This window comes from Lingula anatina, chromosome 1 (assembly GCF_051362555.1).
Source record: "Lingula anatina isolate TDL-2025a chromosome 1, LinAna3.0, whole genome shotgun sequence".
Taxonomy (NCBI): Eukaryota; Metazoa; Brachiopoda; class Lingulata; order Lingulida; family Lingulidae; genus Lingula; species Lingula anatina.
In genome coordinates this window covers 18,849,727-18,874,124 of record NC_141767.1, presented here as the reverse complement: position 1 = coordinate 18,874,124, position 24,398 = coordinate 18,849,727, and the positions used below count along the sequence as shown (strand labels likewise).

At 36.4% G+C, this 24,398-nt stretch overlaps 3 protein-coding genes across 5 annotated transcripts; 2 read left to right on the top strand and 1 right to left on the bottom strand.

Moving 5' to 3' along the window:
• The first annotated feature begins 13 nt into the window (after positions 1-13).
• On the top strand, positions 14-4,813 carry LOC147764049 (matrix metalloproteinase-18-like). Its single transcript, XM_087011819.1, has 10 exons — positions 14-190; positions 391-464; positions 725-961; positions 1,316-1,452; positions 1,646-1,897; positions 2,249-2,392; positions 2,883-3,056; positions 3,256-3,380; positions 4,058-4,218; positions 4,437-4,813. The coding sequence occupies exons 1-10, from the start codon at positions 56-58 to the stop codon at positions 4,516-4,518; spliced, it is 1,521 nt and encodes a 506-aa protein (XP_086867945.1). The 5' UTR covers positions 14-55; the 3' UTR covers positions 4,519-4,813.
• LOC106168177 (E3 ubiquitin-protein ligase RNF10) lies at positions 4,548-24,398 on the bottom strand. Of its 3 annotated transcripts, XR_015334041.1 has the most exons (17): positions 24,226-24,398; positions 23,211-23,368; positions 22,702-22,889; positions 22,337-22,427; positions 21,735-21,919; positions 21,296-21,435; positions 20,536-20,648; positions 20,163-20,324; positions 19,547-19,877; positions 19,135-19,268; positions 18,712-18,829; positions 18,331-18,432; positions 18,016-18,174; positions 9,625-9,707; positions 9,245-9,278; positions 6,253-6,478; positions 4,548-5,892 (listed from the first exon to the last, which is right to left on the bottom strand). XR_015334041.1 is itself a non-coding variant. In XM_087011788.1 (16 exons), the coding sequence occupies exons 1-16, from the start codon at positions 24,332-24,334 to the stop codon at positions 5,804-5,806; spliced, it is 2,388 nt and encodes a 795-aa protein (XP_086867914.1). In that variant the 5' UTR covers positions 24,335-24,398; the 3' UTR covers positions 4,548-5,803. The 3 variants fall into 3 exon arrangements, 2 of the variants coding, with proteins under 2 accessions (XP_086867914.1, XP_013402589.2); XM_087011788.1 differs by lacking the exon at positions 9,245-9,278; XM_013547135.2 differs by lacking the exons at positions 4,548-5,892; positions 6,253-6,478; positions 9,245-9,278; positions 9,625-9,707 and adding exons at positions 14,937-16,271; positions 16,633-16,858; positions 17,659-17,741.
• On the top strand, positions 10,382-15,203 carry LOC106168179 (matrix metalloproteinase-19). The gene is made up of 10 exons (XM_013547137.3): positions 10,382-10,571; positions 10,773-10,846; positions 11,112-11,348; positions 11,703-11,839; positions 12,033-12,284; positions 12,636-12,779; positions 13,269-13,442; positions 13,643-13,767; positions 14,450-14,610; positions 14,826-15,203. The coding sequence occupies exons 1-10, from the start codon at positions 10,437-10,439 to the stop codon at positions 14,905-14,907; spliced, it is 1,521 nt and encodes a 506-aa protein (XP_013402591.2). The 5' UTR covers positions 10,382-10,436; the 3' UTR covers positions 14,908-15,203.

Here is a 24,398-nt window from a genome sequence, read left to right as displayed (position 1 = left end):
ACCATAACAGAGACAGTTGAGCAGTCTTGATTGCACGTTCGAAGCAAGGAGAAAAATGAAGGGGTTTGCTCTAACGTTGTCCTGCTTTACCTTCACTGTTCTATTTGTAACAATACAGGGACAGAGCTTACTGGATAAGATTCGTACTCGAAATATGATGCGACAAGTGAATATGAATGATGATGACATGGTAAGTCCGGACCTTCCATAGAATGGCAACTGACTTTGAAATAAAAAACAACATTTCATTTCAGATGCTACTTAGATTATAAAAGTGATTTAAATCACGGATGTTTTGGCCTTATTTATATTAAATTTTACCAGCTTGTTTGAAAAAAGCAGTTGCGTATTGCCGTAAGTCTTTAATTGTATACTTTTTTCTTTTTAAAGTCATATCTCGATCAGTTTGGGTATATGTCAGGAGAAGGAGAAATGAGCACTGAAAAAATGCGGACAGCAATCGAGTAAGTAAATTACATAATACCGGGTTTCAATAATTATATTTCAAAAATGTAAATGCAAATTGATCAATGTCGTATTTTATGCTCAAATTTTGACCTCCATAAAAATATACATCCAGTTAGATACTCATATTCATATATCAAAACGTTATATCTAAAACCTGAAGATCGTTACGATGCTCAAAACTTAAGTTGCGAGGGTGTCTTTCAATTTACGTCGTCATATAAAACGTAATTCTGAACACAAGAATTTGAAAATTAAGGAACTTCCAACGAATGGCTCACATCCGTGTGACCGGCCGCATGGACTTTCGCACACACCTCATGATGAAGATGCCTCGGTGTGGAATGGCTGATATGGGGCCTGACAGCGAGATGGGGGCGTCACAGTATGGTGTTAGGATAACTAAAAGACAAACCAGAAACGGCGGATGGAGGAAACGAGACCTTACTTGGAGACTGGAAAACTTTACACCTGATATGGCTCCTAACATCCAAAGGTACGTGTAATTCTATCGTCACTATTATTTTTCAGTTGCTGATTTGCTTAAAATGCCTAGTATGATTGGATAAGATAGTTGTCTTTGTATTAAATCTTACAAACCCTGAAAAAAGCGCTAAATAATAATAATAATAATAATAATAATAATAATAATAATAATATTTTCCATCAATGAAATGAATTAAAGAGACAAATTCGATGAACAAAATTTTATCTGTGAACAGCTATCGCTCATACATATTAATTTTCTTTTCACCGCATTATTTCATGAATCTCGTCAAGTTGGTTTTGAATTTTTCGATCTCTGATAAATTATTATTTTACAGTTTTTTCTTTTCCATTTCTTTGACAGAGACGCTTTTAGGAAGGCCTTCAAACACTGGAGTGACGTGACTCCACTTACATTCAGAGAACTGCAGATTGGGGCACCGGGCAGATCCGACATCCGTATTCGGTTTATGAGCTCTGGGAGGTCCTTTGGAAGAAGGGGTAAATAGTTATTGACACTTCATATGATGAAGACTGTTAGTTTTGATAAACTGACAAGTTGCATTTTTAACATGGAAAGACACCATCTAAATGTTAAGAGTAAATATAATTCAGTTTTTCATTATCTGATATGTACTATGAACGGTTGTTATTCCTTTTTATTGCGAGTCAACCCCCGATTATTTTATTCTAGGAGGTGTTCTAGCATATGCATTGTTCCCAGAGAATGGCAACACTCGTTTTGATGAAAGCGAGCGCTGGACGGCCAATAACAAGCCGAGAGGCGGGTTTGATTTGGAGATTGTGGCCACTCACGAGATAGGCCATCTCCTCGGCCTGCCGCATTCCCGAGTACGTGGAGCTGTCCTTGCACCCTTCTACGGGGGTTACGAACGCAACTTTGCGCTGCGCAGGGACGACATTCAGAGAATCCAACGCATATATGGTATGCATGTGTGATCTTGTTTAAGTCACATTCAAGTTTCAGGCTTAAAGTCTTTGAACCTGTTTGGTTAAAGCTGTACATTACTGTCAGGCAGTTTCAAAAGAATTTAAGCAGGATAAAATTCTTTGTCTAAAAGTTTTTTGCCAAACTACTTGCTATTCTGAGATACTAGTGCATGACAGACACGGAAATCATTCAATTGTAGCATTTGCTTAAGAAATATTGTTAATGCATATTTCGTGAGATATTGTGTCTTTTAGAAGTGGGAAATCGACCACAATCTTAAACGCTTTACGACTGCATAACTATTTATCAATAGCCATTGTCAAATAAGAAATCTTTTATTTCTAGGGCGTAATACTCGGCCACCTACTCCCCAACCTACTGTGAGGCCCACCCCACGTCCCACTCCACGGCCCACCAGAGGGCCAACCACAGGAAACGGCAACAGATCACAGTGCTCCAATAATTTCAGGATCGACGGCATGATGGAAGGTAAGAACTATAATATAGTCCAATACTCCATTTTTTTTATTGTTTCGTCATAGTTTGCTCGACATTTCTATTTCTTGACATGCTATTATTTATTTATTTAAGTACAAGTCTTGCTGCGGTGCTTTCAGCAAGTTTAAGGTTTTTCGCATTTAAAGAGAAGATATGCCCCACTTGAACAAACACGTAAACGCTTTGCATGGTTATCAGTCTAACTTGAATTATACTGCACAGTTTCTCTGTTCAGACCAGTCAGTTAAGAAAGGACCTTGTAGTGCACAATGTCAGTTTCTAAGTGTGAGGTTTTAGAATCAATAGTATACATTATGCATTAATCGACCTGACTAAAAATATGCATATTCAATATAATGTAGTAGGTACTTTTAGGTATAAATGCAGCACAAATATCTTTTCATAGATCTTTTTAAAGTTTTGAATCACAAAGTCTCTTTTAAACTGAAAAATTTTCAAAGATTTTATTTTGTATTTTCAGTATCAAATTCAAACTACTACGTATTTAGTGGGAGTCAGGTGTACCGTTTAACAGCACAGGGAACAGTGGCACGCGGCTACCCGAGGGCGATCACTGCCGACTTCCCGAGCGCACCAAGTAATATTGATGCTGCCACCCATTCCGATAGAACTGGCTTCAGTTATTTATTCAAAGGTGCACTTTTTTTATACTTACTTAGAATGAGAGGGAATATTGGCTCGAATAAAAATATCCATGATGTGTGTGTGTGTGTGTGTGTGCGTGCGTGCGTGCGTGCGTGTGTGTGTGAGTGTGTGAGTGAGAGAGAGAGAAAGAGAGAACTGATCCCTGTTCTAATGATACAAACAATTAAAACTCAAGGTTTTAATTCCAGGTAAAAAACTGTTCAAGTACAGAGGCAACACACTTATTTCTAGGACAACAATCAGTGATCCGAGGTTCCCCTCAAGCATACAGGGAGCCTTGACTTGGAGAAACGGGAATTTGTTCATTTTTAATGTAAGTACGATTGGCGTATGTCATTATTCAAGCATAATAAAAACACCAGATAACCAATGAAATTCTTGGCGAGAATTAGAAATAACATTTTCCTTCACCTGTGACTTGAAATGCATCTGAAAAAGTATGCGTCCGATAACCACTTCAAAGAGGGTAATACAAAATACGCATGCATGATGAAAACGTTTATTTATTCAGCGGCGATTTCTGGGGATATATGATTAAAACTGATTCATTAAAAATATGTTCCTTTATACAGTGCATTAGCTTGAATAAAATCTTTCGTGGCCAAAATAGGACTATGGCTTGGTTCCGATCATCATCAGTTCGAAGTCGATTTGAACAAGCCGTGGCAGCACATGTACCTCAGGTTGCATTCCATGTACGATTTTGATATTTGTCAATAACAGCAGGCATTTCGCTCCAAAATTCATTTTATATACTTGAGGTATTGAAGTATTCCAACAAAGCGCACTTTCCTAGCTGTGTCGTATGAAATACAGAAGGGGGGGGTGGGGGTGGTAAAGAAAACAGTTATCCTTCAGTAACCCAATTTTTTCATTTACCTAATAGTACTCATTGTGAAGCAAGAAGCCCAATTTAAAGATACTTCTCCACATTTTGAGCTAAAATCTCCCGCTCTTTTCTAATGTTTAAAAATTTCTTATTGTTTGTAGGGGAACCAGTACTACCAGCTTCTAGAAGGGAGAGATAGCATGAGGATTGCTCGGGGATATCCCGCGCCGATTACGAGGTACTGGAGGAACATCCCGGGTGATTTGGACGCAACCATTGTGACAGACGCCAACAGATTTTCTTATTTCTTTAAAGGAAACAGGTAAGTAGTTTATTGTATAATCTTCCATTATTGGATAAATGGTTAACGCCCCCCCCCCTTCCAAGGTAGGAAGAAAGCTCAGTTGTAAAAAGTCCTTCAGATTAATTTGCCACCTTAATACGTATTACATAACGAGAAAGAAAGTGTATTACTGCAGTAATCACAGTCATTTTCTCACAAACACAATCTTTATAACATTATATTCGCTCGTCTTTCAGTTTCTACAAGTTTGACAACCGTAGACGAAATTTACTGCCAGGCTATCCAAGAGCCACAGGACCAACATGGTTCGGGTGTTGAGAAGGAACGAGTTACTGAAAACGCTGCAGTTATAACTGTGTAAAGTTTATTGATCAGATATAAATCCCTGTACCACAGCCTAAAACAAAACTCACCCATTTTGTTATCATGATGTAATCATGCCCGACTACAAGAAAAAAGCAACAATTTTGTTTTCAACAAGCTCAGTACACAAATTCAAGAACCTACATAATGTCAGGTTAGAGGAACAGTTTCTTAACGTCTATGATTAATTGTATTGCAAATACAATGGATAAGAAATACAATGGATAATAAATTATTATTTTTACATATATATATAGATCCTGCGTTCATCACTGTGGAAAATGAAATCATGCAACATCTCATTTCACGTAACATTAATATTCAAAATTATTTCTACCATTTTTGGGTGGGTTATGTATCCATTTGATATGTCACAAGCAAAAAATTCAATTTTCAATTCTGGAAAAAAACATGCCCATGAGTCCTGGAAAATAATTGCACAACTAAAATATACAAACGTGACCAGTAATGGTCTTTTTCCTGTCATACTGCTAAAACCTTCAGCATGCCTTGGTTCAGGAAAGGGGGGGGGGGGAGAGTAAAAATCTACCCCTCCCCTCTTCTTGATAACATTACATTTTACCATCATAAGACAAAAAGTAAACATCATGTGAAGCCAACACTCAAAGACAAAAGTAACTTCAAGATGACAAAAGCCTACAATGTTTTTAACGTCTATCAACGCATCAACTTACAATCCCCGTATGCATATTGAAGCAGCTGCATAAACTGTGCAGGATGAACTTGGGCATACAAATCCAAGCTATTAGTTTTTCCAATGGGAATCCTCCAAGAAAGCCTTAAAGGAGCCTGTAAGTACTGTGTGAGGTCATGCGAGTCTAAAGTATGTGCAAGAATCAATGTGGGGTGAGGTAAAACAACCTCTCAGCAATAAGGGTGAACCTCTATGCACACTGAATGTCTTAGAAAACAATAAAAAAAAAAGTATCACACAGAACATGGTGACTATGTGCAACAGACTTAATTCCACAGAACTTACAAGAAAGAACCCAGAAAGATATCAGAAGATAAAATTTTGTCAGCTTTTATTTGTTGCTGCACTGCCCTCACTAGTCTGTCATTACTAATGATCCAACCTCCTCTTACTTGTATGCTAATTTCCAGGACTTTGGGCTATCTTGGATAATTGGCATTTTGGTAAATATATTTACAGCATTGCTGTCTGTGCTGTTAATTCAATTACAATCAAACATGGTATAATTCTCAGCCTGTGTCCCATCTACTTTGACCGTGCCATTGAAGTGGAGAAGAGCAAAGTTTTTCCTTTCTTCTTCTTTTTCCCAGTAGTTGGAGCTTCCTTTGGAATACCTGTAAAAATGGGTAAATTGTTAAATTTTACAAATCACATGCTCACCATAAAATTCTTCAGATAATAACAAATCACATCTAATAAGCTAGTCTACTTTTGAAATACTTGATCTGAACAACAAACAGTTAAATACATACACATAAATTGGGGAAAGTGTACATTTTTTATTGAACTGGTTGAGAAATGCAAAATGTTGCTGGGATCAAACATTACCAAAAACAGAAGGATAAATCAATTTCATTCATCACTAAATCTGCCTACAAGCGGTCTTGGGAGGGCAGGGGTTAATTTTCATTACATTTCTACAGAGCAATACTTATAAAACAAGCCAAGAGAACTTTTCTCAGAATTGCACTTACCATTATTCACAGCTACTTCCACAGTGCCTGGGCTATCTAGTTTATCCAGAGCAGCTTGAATGGCATCCCCAAATGACGTCTGGAACACTGGCACTGGCACCCTGTCCTCACTGTCACTGTTCTCATCTGACCCAGGGCTGTGGCCGGGGGGTCTGGAGGGGGTGCTGGACGTCTGCACTGGCCAGGCTGCTACTGGATTGGGCTTGGCCTTGCCAGCCTTCAGCATCTGAAATTGAGATAGGGCATCATCATCTTCATCTTCATCATCATCATCATCATTATCATTCAACCTTCCACTCTATATGTGAACAATTTTTAATCTTAAAAAATTTTGATGTACGATCTAAAATTGGTATTAACCCTCAATCACCTTTCAGGGGCCTCGCAGGCCCGGACCCATGTATCTTTTGCTCTCTCTTCGTTCGCATGAGGTTTTGAGCCTGTTCCTTTCATGTAATCCTCAAGCAACTTATACCCCATCAGTGGATAAATAATTAGTTTTGAAATAATTTACAACATATGTAGAAATTAACTTTTCCAAAAGTTAGTCCCATTTCCTGGAAACCGGGCCTCTTAGGCCCGGTCGCTTGATAATTTTACTTCTACATGGGATAAATAAGTCCATGTTACCTCAAATAGCTTTGCTATAAAATGTTTTACACAAGCAATATCATGTGTGCTATGACTATCAGTATGGTCAATGAAATCTGCCTGTGAAAGATTCAAGACCTGGAGAAATTATTATTTATGAGTAATCGGTCACCTTGGTCACCTGATATGCAGATATCAGTTTAAATCTATCATTATTACATACATGATAGACAGCGCTACCTTTGCGAAACTTTTCACTTTGAGAAAAAAAAATGTTTTTCTGCATTTTCCATACACAGTGTATACTCATGCACCCAGGTGGAGGTAAAGGGAGCAAGGGACTGGTGTAACATGAAAATCTGACTCCCCCAGTCAGATTTTCATAATGAAAATCTGAATCCCCATGAAAATTTGACTCCCCCACCACAAATGTTCACAAATCTTATTTTATTTGAGTATATGACTGTGATATTGTAGTATGTACAATGGAGGATACTTTGGCACTTTTTTTTTAAGTTTGCAGGTGAATATTTTCATGAAAAAAATATGAAAATTAAAAATGTGCACTTAACCGCCCATTGTGTCCCCTTTGAAAAAGCTATTTATTTGATATTGGATGATCATTTCTACATCTTTCCTTTAAATTTACTTTATGAAGATTATATTGGAAATATTTGAAAGTTTGATGGTAAACTATTGGGTGAAAAAACTAAAAAAAAAAAAAAAACATGAAAAATAGAAAATTTAAAATGTGCATTTTATCACCCAATAACTCCCCTATGAAAAAGCTATTTATTTGATATTTGATGATCATTCTGACATCTTTTCTATTAGGATACTTTATGAAAAATATATTGGAAATATTTAAAAGTTTGGTGATAAAATAGTGAGTGAAAGAATGAAAAATAAATCATGAAAATCTTCATTTTTATACCCATGAGATTTGGATTCCCATAAAGAAAAGGACCTATTTTATATTCAGTCACCATACCATTGTTTTCTACATAGTTTGCACAGAGATGTACATTTTGTTATTATTTGAAAGTTTGGTGGTGAAAATTTTGGTGAATATTTTTAAAACAAGTATTCTTCTTACTACCTGTACAGGGGCGGATCCAGAGATATTTTCTGACAGCCTTCCAAATTATGTTTGTTGATCCATCCACCATTTTTGACCGTCTTCCAACAGAAAATAATTAGATACCCGTCAATGTAAACTTGAAAATCTGACCGTCTTCCGGAAGACCCAGAAGACCGTCTAAATCCGCCCCTGCTGTAGGTTTTGCACTTCCATGTCAAAATGCTACATTTTTAACTCAAGAAATTGGCCCCATCGCCTTTTTACTGAATTCTTCTGATATAGCATACCCAGTATTTTACCATTCAAACTTTCAAATATTTCCAATATATTCTTCATTAAGTATCCTTAAAGAAAAGATGTCAGAATGATCATCAAATATCAAATAGATAGCCTTTTCATAGGGGAGTCATTGGGTGTTAGAATACAAATCTTTAATTTTTCTTATTTTTCATGTGTTTTTTATTATTTTTTTCACCCAATTTTTTAACCATCAAACTTTCAAGTACTTTCAATATATTCCTCATAAAGTATCCTCAAAGAAAAGATGTCAGAATGTTCATCAAATAAATAGCTTTTTCATAGGGGGGTCATTGGGTGTTCGAATATAAATCTTTAATTTTTCTTATTTTTTAATGTGTTTTTTTTTATTATTTTTTTTTTCACCCAATTTTTTAACCATTAAACTTTCAAGTACTTTCAATATATTCCTCATAAAGTATCCTCAAAGAAAAGATGTTGAAATGGTCATCAAATGTCAAATAAATAGCTTTTTCATAGGGGAGTCCTTGGGTGGTAAAATATAAATCTTTAATTTTTTTTTATTTTTTCATGAAAATTTTCACCTGCAAACTAACAAAAAGTGCCAATGTGTCCTCCATTATGCATACTACAAGATCATAGTCATTTACTCAAATTAAATTAGATTTTTGAATGTTTTTTGATGGGAGTCAGATTTTCATGGTACACCGGGCCTCTGAGGCCCGGTTTCAGGGTTTACGTAGGGTTCCATTTCCTTGTGGATGAGGGTTAAATACAGGAAGAAAAGAAATGGGAATAACTACCACACCAGTAAATATTAACACCAAAAAGGACGGATGGTATTTATCTTCAGCCCATTATATTAGCAACCATTCTATCAACATTCCTATTTTTTTTTATTTTTTGCATCAGATGTTTTAATGATATTCTTTCCATGCATTCTTTCAAGTTTACTTTAATAAAAAAAAGTAAATAAAAGGTACATAAAAGTGGATTTTGGTGCCAAATTCACATTTAATGATTTATTCCAGTGTAAACAGCATTTTCCCTGGATTTACCAACCTTTAATCTTCCTTTCCTGACACTCACCATAACTCTGTAACAGTTTTGGAAAAAGCCAAAGAACAAATCCCACATTAAGGCTTTTCATTTTTGCCATTCATTTCCATCGACTCGACTTCCAAAAATTGCGTTCTTTTCAAGCTGTGTCACAAAGGCTGACTGCTGGGGTTGGACAGGGGGCGTTAATATCATTACTTTTGTGATACTGATGTAGGCCATTTACCTGTCATTTTCTGTTTTAATAGTTTAAACTGTCCTTAGACATGTTCAACAGGCAGCAATCTAATCTTTGAATGCATTTTGAATCCTACTTTGTGTAACTATTGAACAATTAACTGAATATGCACCACACTAAGGTAGTTATCAGAGTGAAAATGTACCTGTGCAAAGGAAGGAGTACTTGACTGACCATCATCACTGATTGGAGAACCTGGCTGAAATTCTGCTGCAAGTGGCTTCAGTGCTGAAATGAAAATGAATTTTACATAATTTTATATTAAAGGTTTATTTTTTATAAAAGTAGTCAACAAAATTAGTTGAAATGAAGTATACACTATATTCTTTATCTTGCTCAATTAACTGGGGTAGAAAATTGACTTGCAGCGATGAAGTCCTTCAATCAATAAGAAATTGTAAGAACTCCAAGCATGTGCAGTAAAGTGGTATCCAGTGTAGGTGCACATGTACGCCTGAATGCATGCCTGTGGGTATATTGGCAATAACAACTTACTTGACAGAGGACTTCCAAAGGGTGTGTTTGCCGATTGTCATATTTCCTCAATTCAGACACGTTTTCTTTTATGGACAGCAAAAGTGTTGTGTTGCAAACCACAACCGACTAAAATTAGAATAATTACTACATACTATTCTTTATAAAAACATAGGTATTCTAGAATTTGAAGTATCCGGCATGCTGAGCCAAGTCGACGTAAAAGACACAAATATTTGATTTTCAATAACATGCTTCAGCTGAAAAACTTTATTTTTAACCAGGTAGAACGTAACGCTAAAACATGCGTCATCCTGACCCCCACAGACGTCCATAACGCGGCTTTTTTCATTGGTTAAAATCATCGTACTGTTGACTCAGATAACAAAAGTTGGCGTTATTTTCAGGCCCCTGGTTCATATAAAAGGACCAAAACAGAGACAGTTGAGCAGTCTTGATTGTACGTTCGAAGCAAGGAGAAAAATGAAGGGGTTTGCTCTAACGTTGTCCTGCTTTACCTTCACTGTTCTATTTGTAACAATACAGGGACAGAGCTTACTGGATAAGATTCGTACTCGAAATATGATGCGACAAGTGAATATGAATGATGATGACATGGTAAGTCCGGACCTTCCATAGAATGGCAACTGACTTTGAAATAAAAAACAACATTTCATTTCAGATGCTACTTAGATTATAAAAGTGATTTAAATCACGGATGTTTTGGCCTTATTTTTATTAAATTTTACCAGCTTGTTTGAAAAAAGCAGTTGCGTATTGCCGTAAGTCTTTAATTGTATACTTTTTTTCTTTTTAAAGTCATATCTCGATCAGTTTGGGTATATGTCAGGAGAAGGAGAAATGAGCACTGAAAAAATGCGGACAGCAATCGAGTAAGTAAATTACATAATACCGGGTTTCAATAATTATATTTCAAAAATGTAAATGCAAATTGATCAATGTCGTATTTTATGCTCAAATTTTGACCTCCATAAAAATATACATCCAGTTAGATACTGGGATTTAATTCATATATCAAAACGTTATATCTAAAACCTGAAGATCGTTACGATGCTCAAAACTTAAGTTGCGAGGGTGTCTTTCAATTTACGTCGTCATATAAAACGTAATTCTGAACACAAGAATTTGAAAATTAAGGAACTTCCAACGAATGGCTCACATCCGTGTGACCGGCCGCATGGACTTTCGCACACGCCTCATGATGAAGATGCCTCGGTGTGGAATGGCTGATATGGGGCCTGACAGCGAGATGGGGGCGTCACAGTATGGTGTTAGGATAACTAAAAGACAAACCAGAAACGGCGGATGGAGGAAACGAGACCTTACTTGGAGACTGGAAAACTTTACACCTGATATAGCTCCTAACATCCAAAGGTACGTGTAATTCTATCGTCACTATTATTTTTCAGTTGCTGATTTGCTTAAAATGCCTAGTATGATTGGATAAGATAGTTGTCTTTGTATTAAATCTTACAAACCCTGAAAAAAGCGCTAAATAATAATAATAATAATAATAATAATAATAATAATAATAATATTTTCCATCAATGAAATGAATTAAAGAGACAAATTCGATGAACAAAATTTTATCTGTGAACAGCTATCGCTCATACATATTAATTTTCTTTTCACCGCATTATTTCATGAATCTCGTCAAGTTGGTTTTGAATATTTCGATCTCTGATAAATTATTATTTTACAGTTTTTTCTTTTCCATTTCTTTGACAGAGACGCTTTTAGGAAGGCCTTCAAACACTGGAGTGACGTGACTCCACTTACATTCAGAGAACTGCAGATTGGGGCACCGGGCAGATCCGACATCCGTATTCGGTTTATGAGCTCTGGGAGGTCCTTTGGAAGAAGGGGTAAATAGTTATTGACACTTCATATGATGAAGACTGTTAGTTTTGATAAACTGACAAGTTGCATTTTTAACATGGAAAGACACCATCTAAATGTTAAGAGTAAATATAATTCAGTTTTTCATTATCTGATATGTACTATGAACGGCTGTTATTCCTTTTTATTGCAAGTCAACCCCCGATTATTTTATTCAAGGAGGTGTTCTGGCATATGCATTCTTCCCAGAGAATGGCAACACTCGTTTTGATGAAAGCGAGCGCTGGACGGCCAATAACAAGCCGAGAGGCGGGATCGATTTGGAGATTGTGGCCACTCACGAGATAGGCCATCTCCTCGGCCTGCCGCATTCCCGAGTACGTGGAGCTGTCCTTGCACCCTTCTACGGGGGTTACGAACGCAACTTTGCGCTGCGCAGGGACGACATTCAGAGAATCCAACGCATATATGGTATGCATGTGTGATCTTGCTTAAGTCACATTCAAGTTTCAGGCTTAAAGTCTTTGAACCTGTTTGGTTAAAGCTGTACATTACTGTCAGGCAGTTTCAAAAGAATTTAAGCAGGATAAAATTCTTTGTCTAAAAGTTTTTTGCCAAACTACTTGCTATTCTGAGATACTAGTGCATGACAGACACGGAAATCATTCAATTGTAGCATTTGCTTAAGAAATATTGTTAATGCATATTTCGTGAGATATTGTGTCTTTTAGAAGTGGGAAATCGACCACAATCTTAAACGCTTTACGACTGCATAACTATTTATCAATAGCCATTGTCAAATAAGAAATCTTTTATTTCTAGGGCGTAATACTCGGCCACCTACTCCCCAACCTACTGTGAGGCCCACCCCACGTCCCACTCCACGGCCCACCAGAGGGCCAACCACAGGAAACGGCAACAGATCACAGTGCTCCAATAATTTCAGGATCGACGGCATGATGGAAGGTAAGAACTATAATATAGTCCAATACTCCATTTTTTTATTGTTTCGTCATAGTTTGCTCGACATTTCTATTTCTTGACATGCTATTATTTATTTATTTAAGTACAAGTCTTGCTGCGGTGCTTTCAGCAAGTTTAAGGTTTTTCGCATTTAAAGAGAAGATATGCCCCACTTGAACAAACACGTAAACGCTTTGCATGGTTATCAGTCTAACTTGAATTATACTGCACAGTTTCTCTGTTCAGACCAGTCAGTTAAGAAAGGACCTTGTAGTGCACAATGTCAGTTTCTAAGTGTGAGGTTTTAGAATCAATAGTATACATTATGCATTAATCGACCTGACTAAAAATATGCATATTCAATATAATGTAGTAGGTACTTTTAGGTATAAATGCAGCACAAATATCTTTTCATAGATCTTTTTAAAGTTTTGAATCACAAAGTCTCTTTTAAACTGAAAAATTTTTAAAGATTTTATTTCGTATTTTCAGTATCAAATTCAAACTACTACGTATTTAGTGGGAGTCAGGTGTACCGTTTAACAGCGCAGGGAACAGTGGCACGCGGCTACCCGAGGGCGATCACTGCCGACTTCCCGAGCGCACCAAGTAATATTGATGCTGCCACCCATTCCGATAGAACTGGCTTCAGTTATTTATTCAAAGGTGCACTTTTTTATACTTACTTAGAATGAGAGGGAATATTGGCTCGAATAAAAATATCCATGATGTGTGTGTGTGTGTGTGTGTGTGCGTGCGTGCGTGCGTGTGTGTGTGTGTGAGTGTGTGAGTGAGAGAGAGAGAAAGAGAGAACTGATCCCTGTTCTAATGATACAAACAATTAAAACTCAAGGTTTTAATTCCAGGTAAAAAACTGTTCAAGTACAGAGGCAACACACTTATTTCTAGGACAACAATCAGTGATCCGAGGTTCCCCTCAAGCATACAGGGAGCCTTGACTTGGAGAAACGGGAATTTGTTCATTTTTAATGTAAGTACGATTGGCGTATGTCATTATTCAAGCATAATAAAAACACCAGATAACCACTGAAATTCTTGGCGAGAATTAGAAATAACATTTTCCTTCATCTGTGACTTAAAATGCATCTGAAAAAGTATGCGTCCGATAACCGCTTCAAAGAGGGTAATACAAAATACGCATGCATGATGAAAACGTTTATTTATTCAGCGGCGATTTCTGGGGATATATGATTAAAACTGATTCATTAAAAATATGTTCCTTTATACAGTGCATTAGCTTGAATAAAATCTTTCGTGGCCAAAATAGGACTATGGCTTGGTTCCGATCATCATCAGTTCGAAGTCGATTTGAACAAGCCGTGGCAGCACATGTACCTCAGGTTGCATTCCATGTACGATTTTGATATTTGTCAATAACAGCAGGCATTTCGCTCCAAAATTCATTTTATATACTTGAGGTATTGAAGTATTCCAACAAAGCGCACTTTCCTAGCTGTGTCGTATGAAATACAGAAAGGGGGGGGGGGGGGGGGTGGTAAAGAAAACAGTTATCCTTCAGTAACCCAATTTTTTCATTTACCTATATAGTACTCATTGTGAAGCAAGAAGCCCAATTTAAAGATACTTCTCCACATTTTGATCTAAAAACTCCCGCTCTTTTCTAATGTTTAAAAATTTCTTATTGTTTGTAGGGGAACCAGTACTACCAGCTTCTAGAAGGGAGAGATAGCATGAGGATTGCTCGGGGATATCCCGCGCCGATTACGAGGTACTGGAGGAACATCCCGGGTGATTTGGACGCAACCATTGTGACAGACGCCAACAGATTTTCTTATTTCTTTAAAGGAAACAGGTAAGTAGTTTATTGTATAATCTTCCATTATTGGATAAATGGTTAACGCCCCCCCTTCCAAGGTAGGAAGAAAGCTCAGTTGTAAAAAGTCCTTCAGATTAATTTGCCACCTTAATACGTATTACATAACGAGAAAGAAAGTGTATTACTGCAGTAATCACAGTCATTTTCTCAGAAACACAATCTTTATAACATTATATTCGCTCGTCTTTCAGTTTCTACAAGTTTGACAACCGTAGACGAAATTTACTGCCAGGCTATCCAAGAGCCACAGGATCAACATGGTTCGGGTGTTGAGAAGGAACGAGTTACTGAAAACGCTGCAGTTATAACTGTGTAAAGTTTATTGATCAGATATAAATCCCTGTACCACAGCCTAAAACAAAACTTAACCCATTTTGTTATCATGATGTAATCATGCCCGACTACAAGAAAAAAGCAACAATTTTGTTTTCAACAAGCTCAGTACACAAATTCAAGAACCTGCATAATGTCAGGTTAGAGGAACAGTTTCTTAACGTCTATGATTAATTGTATTGCAAATACAATGGATAAGAAATACAATGGATAATAAATTATTATTTTTACATATATATATATCCTGCGTTCATCACTGTGGAAAATGAAATTGTGCAACATCTCATTTCACGTAACATTAATATTCAAAATTATTTCCACCATTTTTGGGTGGGTTATGTATCCATTTGATATGTCACAAGCAAAAAATTCAATTTTCAATTCTGGAAAAAAAATTGCCCATGAGTCCTGGAAAATAATTGCACAACTAAAATATACAAACGTGACCAGTAATGGTCTTTTTCCTCTCATACTGCTAAAACCTACAGCATGCCTTGGTTTAGAAGGGGGGGGAGTAAAAATCTACCCCCCCCCCCTCTTCTTGATAACATTACATTTTACCATCATAAGACAAAAAGTAAACATCATGTGAAGCCAACACTCAAAGACAAAAGTAACTTCAAGATGACAAAAGCCTACAATGTTTTTAACGTCTATCAACGCATCAACTTACAATCCCCGTATGCATATTGAAGCAGCTGCATAAACTGTGCAGGATGAACTTGGGCAAACAAATCCAAGCTATTAGTTTTTCCAATGGGAATCCTCCAGGAAAACCTTAAAGGAGCCTATAAGTACTGTGTGAGGTCATGCGAGTCTAAAGTATGTGCAAGAATCCATGTGGGGTGAGGTAAAACAACCTCTCAGCAATAAGGGTGAACCTCTATGCACACTGAATGTCTTAGAAAACAATAAAAAAAGTATCACACAGAACATGGTGACTATGTGCAACAGACTTAATTCCACAGAACTTACAAGAAAGAACCCAGAAAGATATCAGAAGATAAAATTTTGTCAGCTTTTATTTGTTGCTGCACTGCCCTCACTAGTCTGTCATTACTAATGATCCAACCTCCTCTTACTTGTATGCTAATTTCCAGGACTTTGGGCTATCTTGGATAATTGGCATTTTGGTAAATATATTTACAGCATTGCTGTCTGTGCTGTTAATTCAATTACAATCAAACATGGTATAATTCTCAGCCTGTGTCCCAACTACTTTGACCGTGCCATTGAAGTGGAGAAGAGCAAAGTTTTTCCTTTCTTCTTCTTTTTCCCAGTAGTTGGAGCTTCCTTTGGAATACCTGTAAAAATGGGTAAATTGTTAAATTTTACAAATCACATGCTCACCATAAAATTCTTCAGATAATAACAAATCACATCTAATAAGCTAGTCTACTTTTGAAATACTTGATCTGAACAACAAACAGTTAAATACATACACATAAATTGGGGAAAGTGTACATTTTTTTATTGAACTGGTTGAGAAATGCAAAATGTTGCTGGGATCAAACATTACCAAAAACAGAAGGATAAATCAATTTCATTCATCACTAAATCTGCCTACAAGCGGTCTTGGGAGGGCAGGGGTTAATTTTCATTACATTTCTATACAGCAATCCTTATAAAACAAGCCAAGAGAACTTTTCTCAGAATTGCACTTACCATTATTCACAGCTACTTCCACAGTGCCTGGGCTATCTAGTTTATCCAGAGCAGCTTGAATGGCATCCCCAAATGATGTCTGGAACACTGGCACAGGCACCCTGTCCTCACTGTCACTGTTCTCATCTGACCCAGGGCTGTGGCCGGGGGGTCTGGAGGGGGTGCTGGACGTCTGCACTGGCCAGGCTGCTACTGGATTGGGCTTGGCCTTGCCAGCCTTCAGCATCTGAAATTGAGATAGGGCATCATCATCTTCATCATCATCATCATCATTATCATTCAACCTTCCACTCTATATGTGAACAATTTTTAATCTTAAAAAATTTTGATGTACGATCTAAAATTGGTATTAAATACAGGAAGAAAAGAAATGGGAATAACTACCACACCAGTAAATATTAACACCAAAAAGGACGGATGGTATTTATCTTCAGCCCATTATATTAGCAACCATTCTATCAACATTCCTATTTTTTTTTTTTTTTTTTGCATCAGATGTTTTAATGATATTCTTTCCATGCATTCTTTCAAGTTTACTTTCATTAAAAAAAGTAAATAAAAGGTACATAAAAGTGGATTTTGGTGCCAAATTCACATTTAATGATTTATTCCAGTGTAAACAGCATTTTCCCTGGATTTACCAACCTTAAATCTTCCTTTCCTGACACTCACCATAACTCTGTAACTGTTTTGGAAAAAGCCAAAGAACAAATCCCACATTAAGGCTTTTCATTTTTGCCATTCATTTCCATCGACTCGACTTCCAAAAATTGCGTTCTTTTCAAGCTGTGTCACAAAGGCTGACTGCTGGGGTTGGACAGGGGGCGTTAATATCATTACTTTTGTGATACTGATGTAGGCCATTTACCTGTCATTTTCTGTTTTAATAGTTTAAACTGTCCTTAGACATGTTCAACAGGCAGCAATCCAATCTTTGAATGCATTTTGAAATCCTACTTTGTGTAACTATTGAACAATTAACTGAATATGCACCACACTAAGGTAGTTATCAGAGTGAAAATGTACCTGTGCAAAGGAAGGAGTACTTGACTGACCATCATCACTGATTGGAGAACCTGGCTGAAATTCTGCTGCAAGTGGGTTCAGTGCTGAAATGAAAATGAATTTACATAATTTTATATTAAAGGTTTATTTTTTATAAAAGTAGTCAACAAAATTAGTTGAAATGAAGTATACACTATATTCTTTATCTTGCTCAATTAACTGGGGTAGAAAATTGACTTGCAGCGATGAAGTCCTTCAATCAATAAGAAATTGTAAGAACTCCAAGCATGTGCAGTAAAGTGGTATCCAGTGTAGGTGCAATTGTGTACATGTACGCCTGAATGCATGCCTGTGGGTATATTGGCAATAACAACTTACTTGACAGAGGACTTCCAAATGGTGTGTTTGCTGAAGAGGAGGTGGAAGCAGTGGTCAAAGGAGATGAGGACCTCAGTCCAGGGCTATCAGTCAGAGCTTCACTGTTGCTGTACTCTGGGAACTGGGACCTACTTTCCAGTGGTACTCTCAGTTCTGGGTCTAAAACAGAGTAAGCTTACTTCTGACACATTTGCCTTAAAACAGGTTCACAGTTCCAGAAAAATACCAAAAAAAAAGATCACAAAAATAGTACCCTTTTGGATGAAAAGAAAGCCAAATTTACTAATGATGCATAAAAGAAAAGCTTCCACTTACAAATTCCATATTTTTTGTTTTCTTCTGCTTGGATCTTTTTCGCTCTCTTGTGCTCCTCCCTAGCTTTCCTCTGTCGCATTCTTCTACGGTGATCTATCTGACCTGTGAGCCAAAAACAAAGCAGTGCAACATTTAAATAAAATATGTTTATCAGTTTAAAATATAAGTTAACAGTCTTATTCCTATATATATGTTAAAAGTGCACCGAATCAGATGACCTTTTACATCATTCACCATTTTGTGTGAAAACAAATGTCATCATTAAGAATAATGGAACATATATCATCATTTCCTTTGTAATATTGAAGTAGCCTATTTCTAAATATTAGCATGTCTTACAAAAGTTTGAATTCAATGATTGAAAGGCTTCAAAGATTTTACCTGCAAATTTCTTAATAGTCTCTTTGGAAACTATTGGCGATTTCAGCGCAAGCTCTGCCACACTGAATTCACAGGTAAGAGGCATGTGGCTCAGGTATCGCAGACGTTTACGCAACTCCTGCAATAAAAGTCAAATGGTATCAATATGACCACAAAATTTCACCTGTCCTTTTCTAGACAAAAAATGAATAATATTGAAGGTAATGAAACCTGCCTATAATAATTCCTCCTGCCTTTTATAAAAGACAGGCATAAAAAACTTCAATGTAGCACTCTATCTTACAAGCATTTACTGCTTTAAAGATTACACAACCATATCTCTGAATTAATTACCCATCACTTATGACTATCATGCTCCCATAGTTCACAATATGCCTTGTTCAAAAAAAATTTTTTGGAAGTCTGTGTTCATAATGTTCATACCTCTGTCATGAAGATTCCCTCCATGTCCACAATGGAAGCTGTGATGGTTTCAGGACAGTTCTCCAGACTACCATACTCCTGGACCAGCATTTGGATGTTCAAGGAATTCATGTAGATATTCTGGCCATCAGAAGCTGGTGAACACAGATAAATAGGTTGAAATAATTGTATTGAAGTGTTTCATGGAGTCAAAACAAAATTTGTCCACAAATTAAAACATGCATTAGATATCATTGGATACAATGAAAGTTATGTTTGACTTCAAATAGTAATCACTATGATGATGCCCAAGATATAAAATTCAAACTTCTTTTCAGTAAAAAAAAAAAAATTGTTGATAAAAGACTTTTTGTTAAAACCAGTCTAGGTTCATGAATTAAAGAGAAACTGCACTTTTAAAAAATCCCCCTACCTTGATAGAAGTAAAAAAACTTCTGTGCAGACTGTTTAGGTGCTGGTGGCAGGGCCAGTTCCTCGGCAGCCTCTTCCACTGTTAATTCCTGGTCAACTGGATTCTCAACCAGACAACTGTCTACCATAGGCTGCCCACTGTCCACTCTAACTTCACCAATGCTTGCACTGTGGTCAGCACTTTTGTCTTCCTCCATGTGTTCCATATGTTGACTTGAGCCATTCATTTCAGAGCTGTCTGAGGTGTTTGTGTCCATGGCAGTGGCAGCAGCCTCTATTGGTTTTTTCTCTTCTTCCACATCATCAAATGCCGACACATACTCAACAACATTCTACAAGATAAACAAACATCAAGTGACTAGTCTGGTCTGTGGCACTTGTAAAAAACTATCATTCTTAATATAACAGACACATATTTACACTGAAAACTGAATCAAACATCCTATACCAAACAAATTTCTTTAGACAAATGTACAGTAATGTGGTAGTATGTAACTACTTTTTGATGAACAAATTTTCAAAAACAGTGATCACACAGAAGATCACAAAAAAAAAAAAAATAAAAATAAAAAATAAATAAATAAATAAAAAAATCAGTTAAATGACTTCATACCGACCTCACTCACTACTTTGACAATGGGCACTACCTCCTCCTCTTTATCCTCTACAGTCAAGTCTGACAACTGGAGTCTTGTTGTCACAGCTTCAACCTCAGTCTTAACCCCTTGTTTACTCTTTAATATCTCCAATGCCCCTTCGATAAAGGATTCTTCCAAAGTCTGAAAAATTTACAATGTTAACATCATAATGTATGTAAAAATATTTTTTAAAATATAAAAATAACTTCTTGTGATTATGTCTTCACTCTACATTAAGTGGATTACCTACTTTAACTATGAGCTCTGTACTGAACGAGAAAGAATGTACAAAATCCAACAAGTATGAATAATAACATTAACTAAATCTGAGCAGACCTATACTACAACTTACATCTGTTTCCTGTCCCATTTTTTCTTCCAGTGCCAGTTTTTCTTCATTTATCAAGTCTTTCACAAAACTGCCTGATGCCAGGAGCAGTTTACCAAAATGTGTATCAACCTTATCTGAAAATACATAGTTAACTGCTTATATTGTGTATTCAAAGTACAGTGTGGGATACTCTATAATGACATCTGATAAAAATTGCTTGTTCATAAATGCATATACATATAAATATATATATAATATATCAGGTATTAGTAAAAAGCCATGACACACATAAACTTTACTGGATTATTATATTACTAATCTTATGATGCTGCCAATCTACCCTCTACCAGGGCGACTTGCAGATTTTTCACAGATATGTCTCTAGATAGATAGATGGTCATTTTGGTTCCAAGTCACCCTGTTGAGAAATACCATGTGGAAACAATTATCTCTGCGCGCGCGCCAAGGGCTTTGTACTCGCTCTGCATGAGCTGAGCTTCCAGTCTAAGGCTTTTCACAGAAGAGCAAGTGATTAAAGTCAGAGCAATTAACTGTCTTGATTGCTGTCAAGCAGACTTAGACTGGACCTGCTAAGTGGCAGTGCCTGAGCAGTTATGCAAACAATTATCAGCCATGTAATCAGCCTTGAGATTTCTCAACAGGGTGACTTAGAACCAAAATGACCATCTATCTATCTAGAGACATATCTGTGAATATATGTAAAAAAAAATCTATCAGTCGCCCTGGTGGAGGGTACTGCCAATCCCTGAACGTAACTTACCATCAACTCTGTAGGGTCTTCCCTCTCTGGGTTCCCACTGTGATTTTGGCATTGCAAACGTAGTTCCCCTCTCCTTTTTCATCAGTCTCATTGTTATCTGGTCACCAGGGCTGTACTGGTGGACTGACATAGCTGACACACTAAAAAATGCAGGTAAACCCAATTAAATTTCAAGAGCAATATAGCAGGGAAACAAGAATTGAATAAAACTATTTTTGGGGCAACAAAATGTTGAATAAAAAATTTGTAATGGAAAAAACATGTGGCAAGGTTTGGGTGTGTATATTATGGAAAAAAGCAGAGGAGCTACATATAATTTAAGTTTCCACAAGGCTTGGGTTAAGGCACCACCTAAGAAATCCCACTATGTATGTATAGAATTCATGTGATGTTACAAACATAATTCACAAGTCTACAACATGTCCATCAAAGCGTTCACCTTTTTAAGTCTTCTTTATGCACTGCCTCATAACAAATAGGGCACTTGTTCCAGGTTTTGTCTGTCAAAGACAGATAGTGCAGCATGCAGGTCCAGCAGTAAATATGGCCGCAGCGGGTTATCTTGGCTGCTACAGGGGGATATAAACAAATGGGACAGGAAGGTACCTCAAAACTGAAAATTCTCTGAAAATAAGGGGTAAAAAAATTTGCACTTAATAATGTTGTAAACTATGGAAAGCATAAAAATCAGGAAACTGCTCAACTGAAAATCAAAGAAAAGCAAAATTGTGATATTACTCATTTCACTTGAATGTGTAAAACCAGTTTCCTTTGCATTCGTATATATATATATATATATATATATATATATATATATACATTTATATATATATATATATATATATACATTTATATATATATATATTTTATATATATATAAAAAATGTGATACAATTTTTCTATAGTACTTAGACAAAAATTAACTGTGCAGAAATCCAACTGCAAAATGGGGGAAATAACAAACTGTATGAATGTGTTTACATTAATGTAAATTGAATATTAATTTTTCCCTCATTTTCATTCCTAGTATATAATACTCACTACTTGTTCAATATGTTCCCAGCCCACCAAACTGTCTGGATCTACTGCATTCAAAGTGTAATCGCCATCAGTTGACACAATGAACTGGCAACTAAAAATAATAAATTTACAGAAGTTCCCCATCATCATGCAATTAGGCAATAAAAAACCATTTTATCTTAAATATATGCAAACAAATCTGAAGAAATATAAACATGCTACATTCCCATAAGTGATGGCTTAACAAAACTGCCAGACTTGTCCAGCTCATGCATGAAAGTAAAGTCTACTGCTGTAATGACTCCAATGTTCCACTTGGTTACGCTGTCCACCAATTACAAATATATGAAATGTATGCTAGAGTGGTCCAAAATGGGTCAACTTACTTCGCCTGTAAGAACTGCTCCTTGTTGTATCTAACCTTCCTACGACCTGCATTAGTCCTTGTTCTTGCTGAATAGTCTTGCTCACGTGGGGCAAAAGTAAAATTCAGTAAATGGTTGAGGTTGGTCTTTTTGCCAAAGGGCCTCAGAGCCGAACCCAACTCAGGTCCAGCCCTGTCCTCCTTTGCTACCTGAAAGTTTGACACATTTCATTTTGTCCTTAAATTAGCAGCAACACATCCAAAACATTGACACCTAGTGCCATTTAACAGTAACAAGTCATAATAATATTACTTATATATTGATATATAAATAAATAATATTTCAGGCATGTTCACCTTCCATTATCACATAAATGTAAAACTTAAGTATGTTTAAGACCAAATCAAGTTACTAAATTAACAATTATAACTGAGTATCTGTGGTTCAAGTTCTATTTTTCCTTAACTTTTTTGTTTGGTTGTAGTGGAGGTGGTCATAATATTTCATTTACGGTCTTCTAAAACACTCACCTCATCCCTCTGTCTGTTATGTTTGTTGCCTCTAGATTGAGGTCTTTTATCAGAAAATGCTTTTGACTTCTGCGGCACAGGCTGTTTTCTCTGAAATCCAGGCTCTTGTTTTGGTCTGTTATTTCCATTGTCTCGTTTTCTAGTCTGTCTTCCATTATCTAGAATGAAAAAAAAATCTGTTTTGAATTCAGTTGCATATTTGCAAAGTAACTGAAAGCAAAAAGACAACAATTTACATGATTTGCTATGTACACTGAAAATAAAGACACGAAACCCAGATTCTAGGTAGCTGCATATGAAAATTTGCAGCAAGGTGTAGAAATCTGTCAATAAGTGAAAGTAAGCCTTCACCCAATTTCAATTCACATGGTTCATACATGTCTAGTCCGTATTTAGTTAAACCCACAGCTCATCTCAAAGCCATTTTCCAGTTTTCCAGTCATAATAAGGTATTCCCCTTTCTAAGCAAGAAAACTAATGTCAACTGCAAGCCAACAATATCCAAATAATAACAGATGTTAATTTCCCCTTTTCTCTATAATAATCTTTCACTTAAATTGTTAAACAGAAAGGGAAAAGTATAATCAAGGATATCAGTCATCCAAATCTGTTGCTCAATCACATGAAATCCTCATTTTATTAATGACCATGACCTCCATGGAATTTGATCAATATATGAAAATACAATTAATATAAAACTTTAAAAATTGCAAAACTGGAAAGTTAACATTTCTTACCGAAGTCAGAATGACTATAACAAATCAAATTAAGTTATTATGGAGAATTATAGGGTTTTCTCTTTTCTAAGTTAAAGACAATAATTAAGGGACACAATCATACAGCCTACATATAAATTATGACATCCTGTTAAAACCCTGTCAAGTACATTTTGCTTAAAAGGTTGCACTGCACTAGACCAGCTGATCAAGACTTCACCTATCAAGACTCTTATCTCTCTATACCGTTAAAGCATAAAGTAGAGAAAATGGTTAAAGCTAAGATCATGGGAACCGACCTGACTTCCGGTTGCCCGAATCCGACCCATTTCCTTTAGGTGGGACAGAAGAAGCCCGGTTGTTGGTTTTCCTGTCCATATCTTCTGTTTCTTCTACACTCTCTTGCATCTACTTCAATATCTGAGTAAGACCCGAAGGCCGTTCCGTTGCATGAGCAAGGACCGACAAAATT

Excerpts from the sequence above, each read along its gene's own strand:
- LOC147764049 (XM_087011819.1), top strand. The coding sequence starts at position 56 with ATGAAGGGGTTTGCTCTAACGTTGTCCTGCTTTACCTTCACTGTTCTA. Across the intron at positions 465-724 it reads AAAATGCGGACAGCAATCGA|GAACTTCCAACGAATGGCTC; the intron begins GTAAGTAAATTA and ends TTGAAAATTAAG. Across the intron at positions 1,898-2,248 it reads GAGAATCCAACGCATATATG|GGCGTAATACTCGGCCACCT; the intron begins GTATGCATGTGT and ends TTTTATTTCTAG.
- LOC106168179 (XM_013547137.3), top strand. The coding sequence starts at position 10,437 with ATGAAGGGGTTTGCTCTAACGTTGTCCTGCTTTACCTTCACTGTTCTA. Across the intron at positions 13,768-14,449 it reads GGAATTTGTTCATTTTTAAT|GGGAACCAGTACTACCAGCT; the intron begins GTAAGTACGATT and ends TATTGTTTGTAG. Across the intron at positions 14,611-14,825 it reads TATTTCTTTAAAGGAAACAG|TTTCTACAAGTTTGACAACC; the intron begins GTAAGTAGTTTA and ends CTCGTCTTTCAG.
- LOC106168177 (XM_087011788.1), bottom strand. The coding sequence starts at position 24,334 with ATGCAAGAGAGTGTAGAAGAAACAGAAGATATGGACAGGAAAACCAAC. Across the intron at positions 18,830-19,134 it reads AGGGAATCTTCATGACAGAG|GAGTTGCGTAAACGTCTGCG; the intron begins GTATGAACATTA and ends CTTTTATTGCAG. Across the intron at positions 9,708-18,015 it reads ATTTGGAAGTCCTCTGTCAA|CACTGAAGCCACTTGCAGCA; the intron begins GTAAGTTGTTAT and ends TTTTCATTTCAG.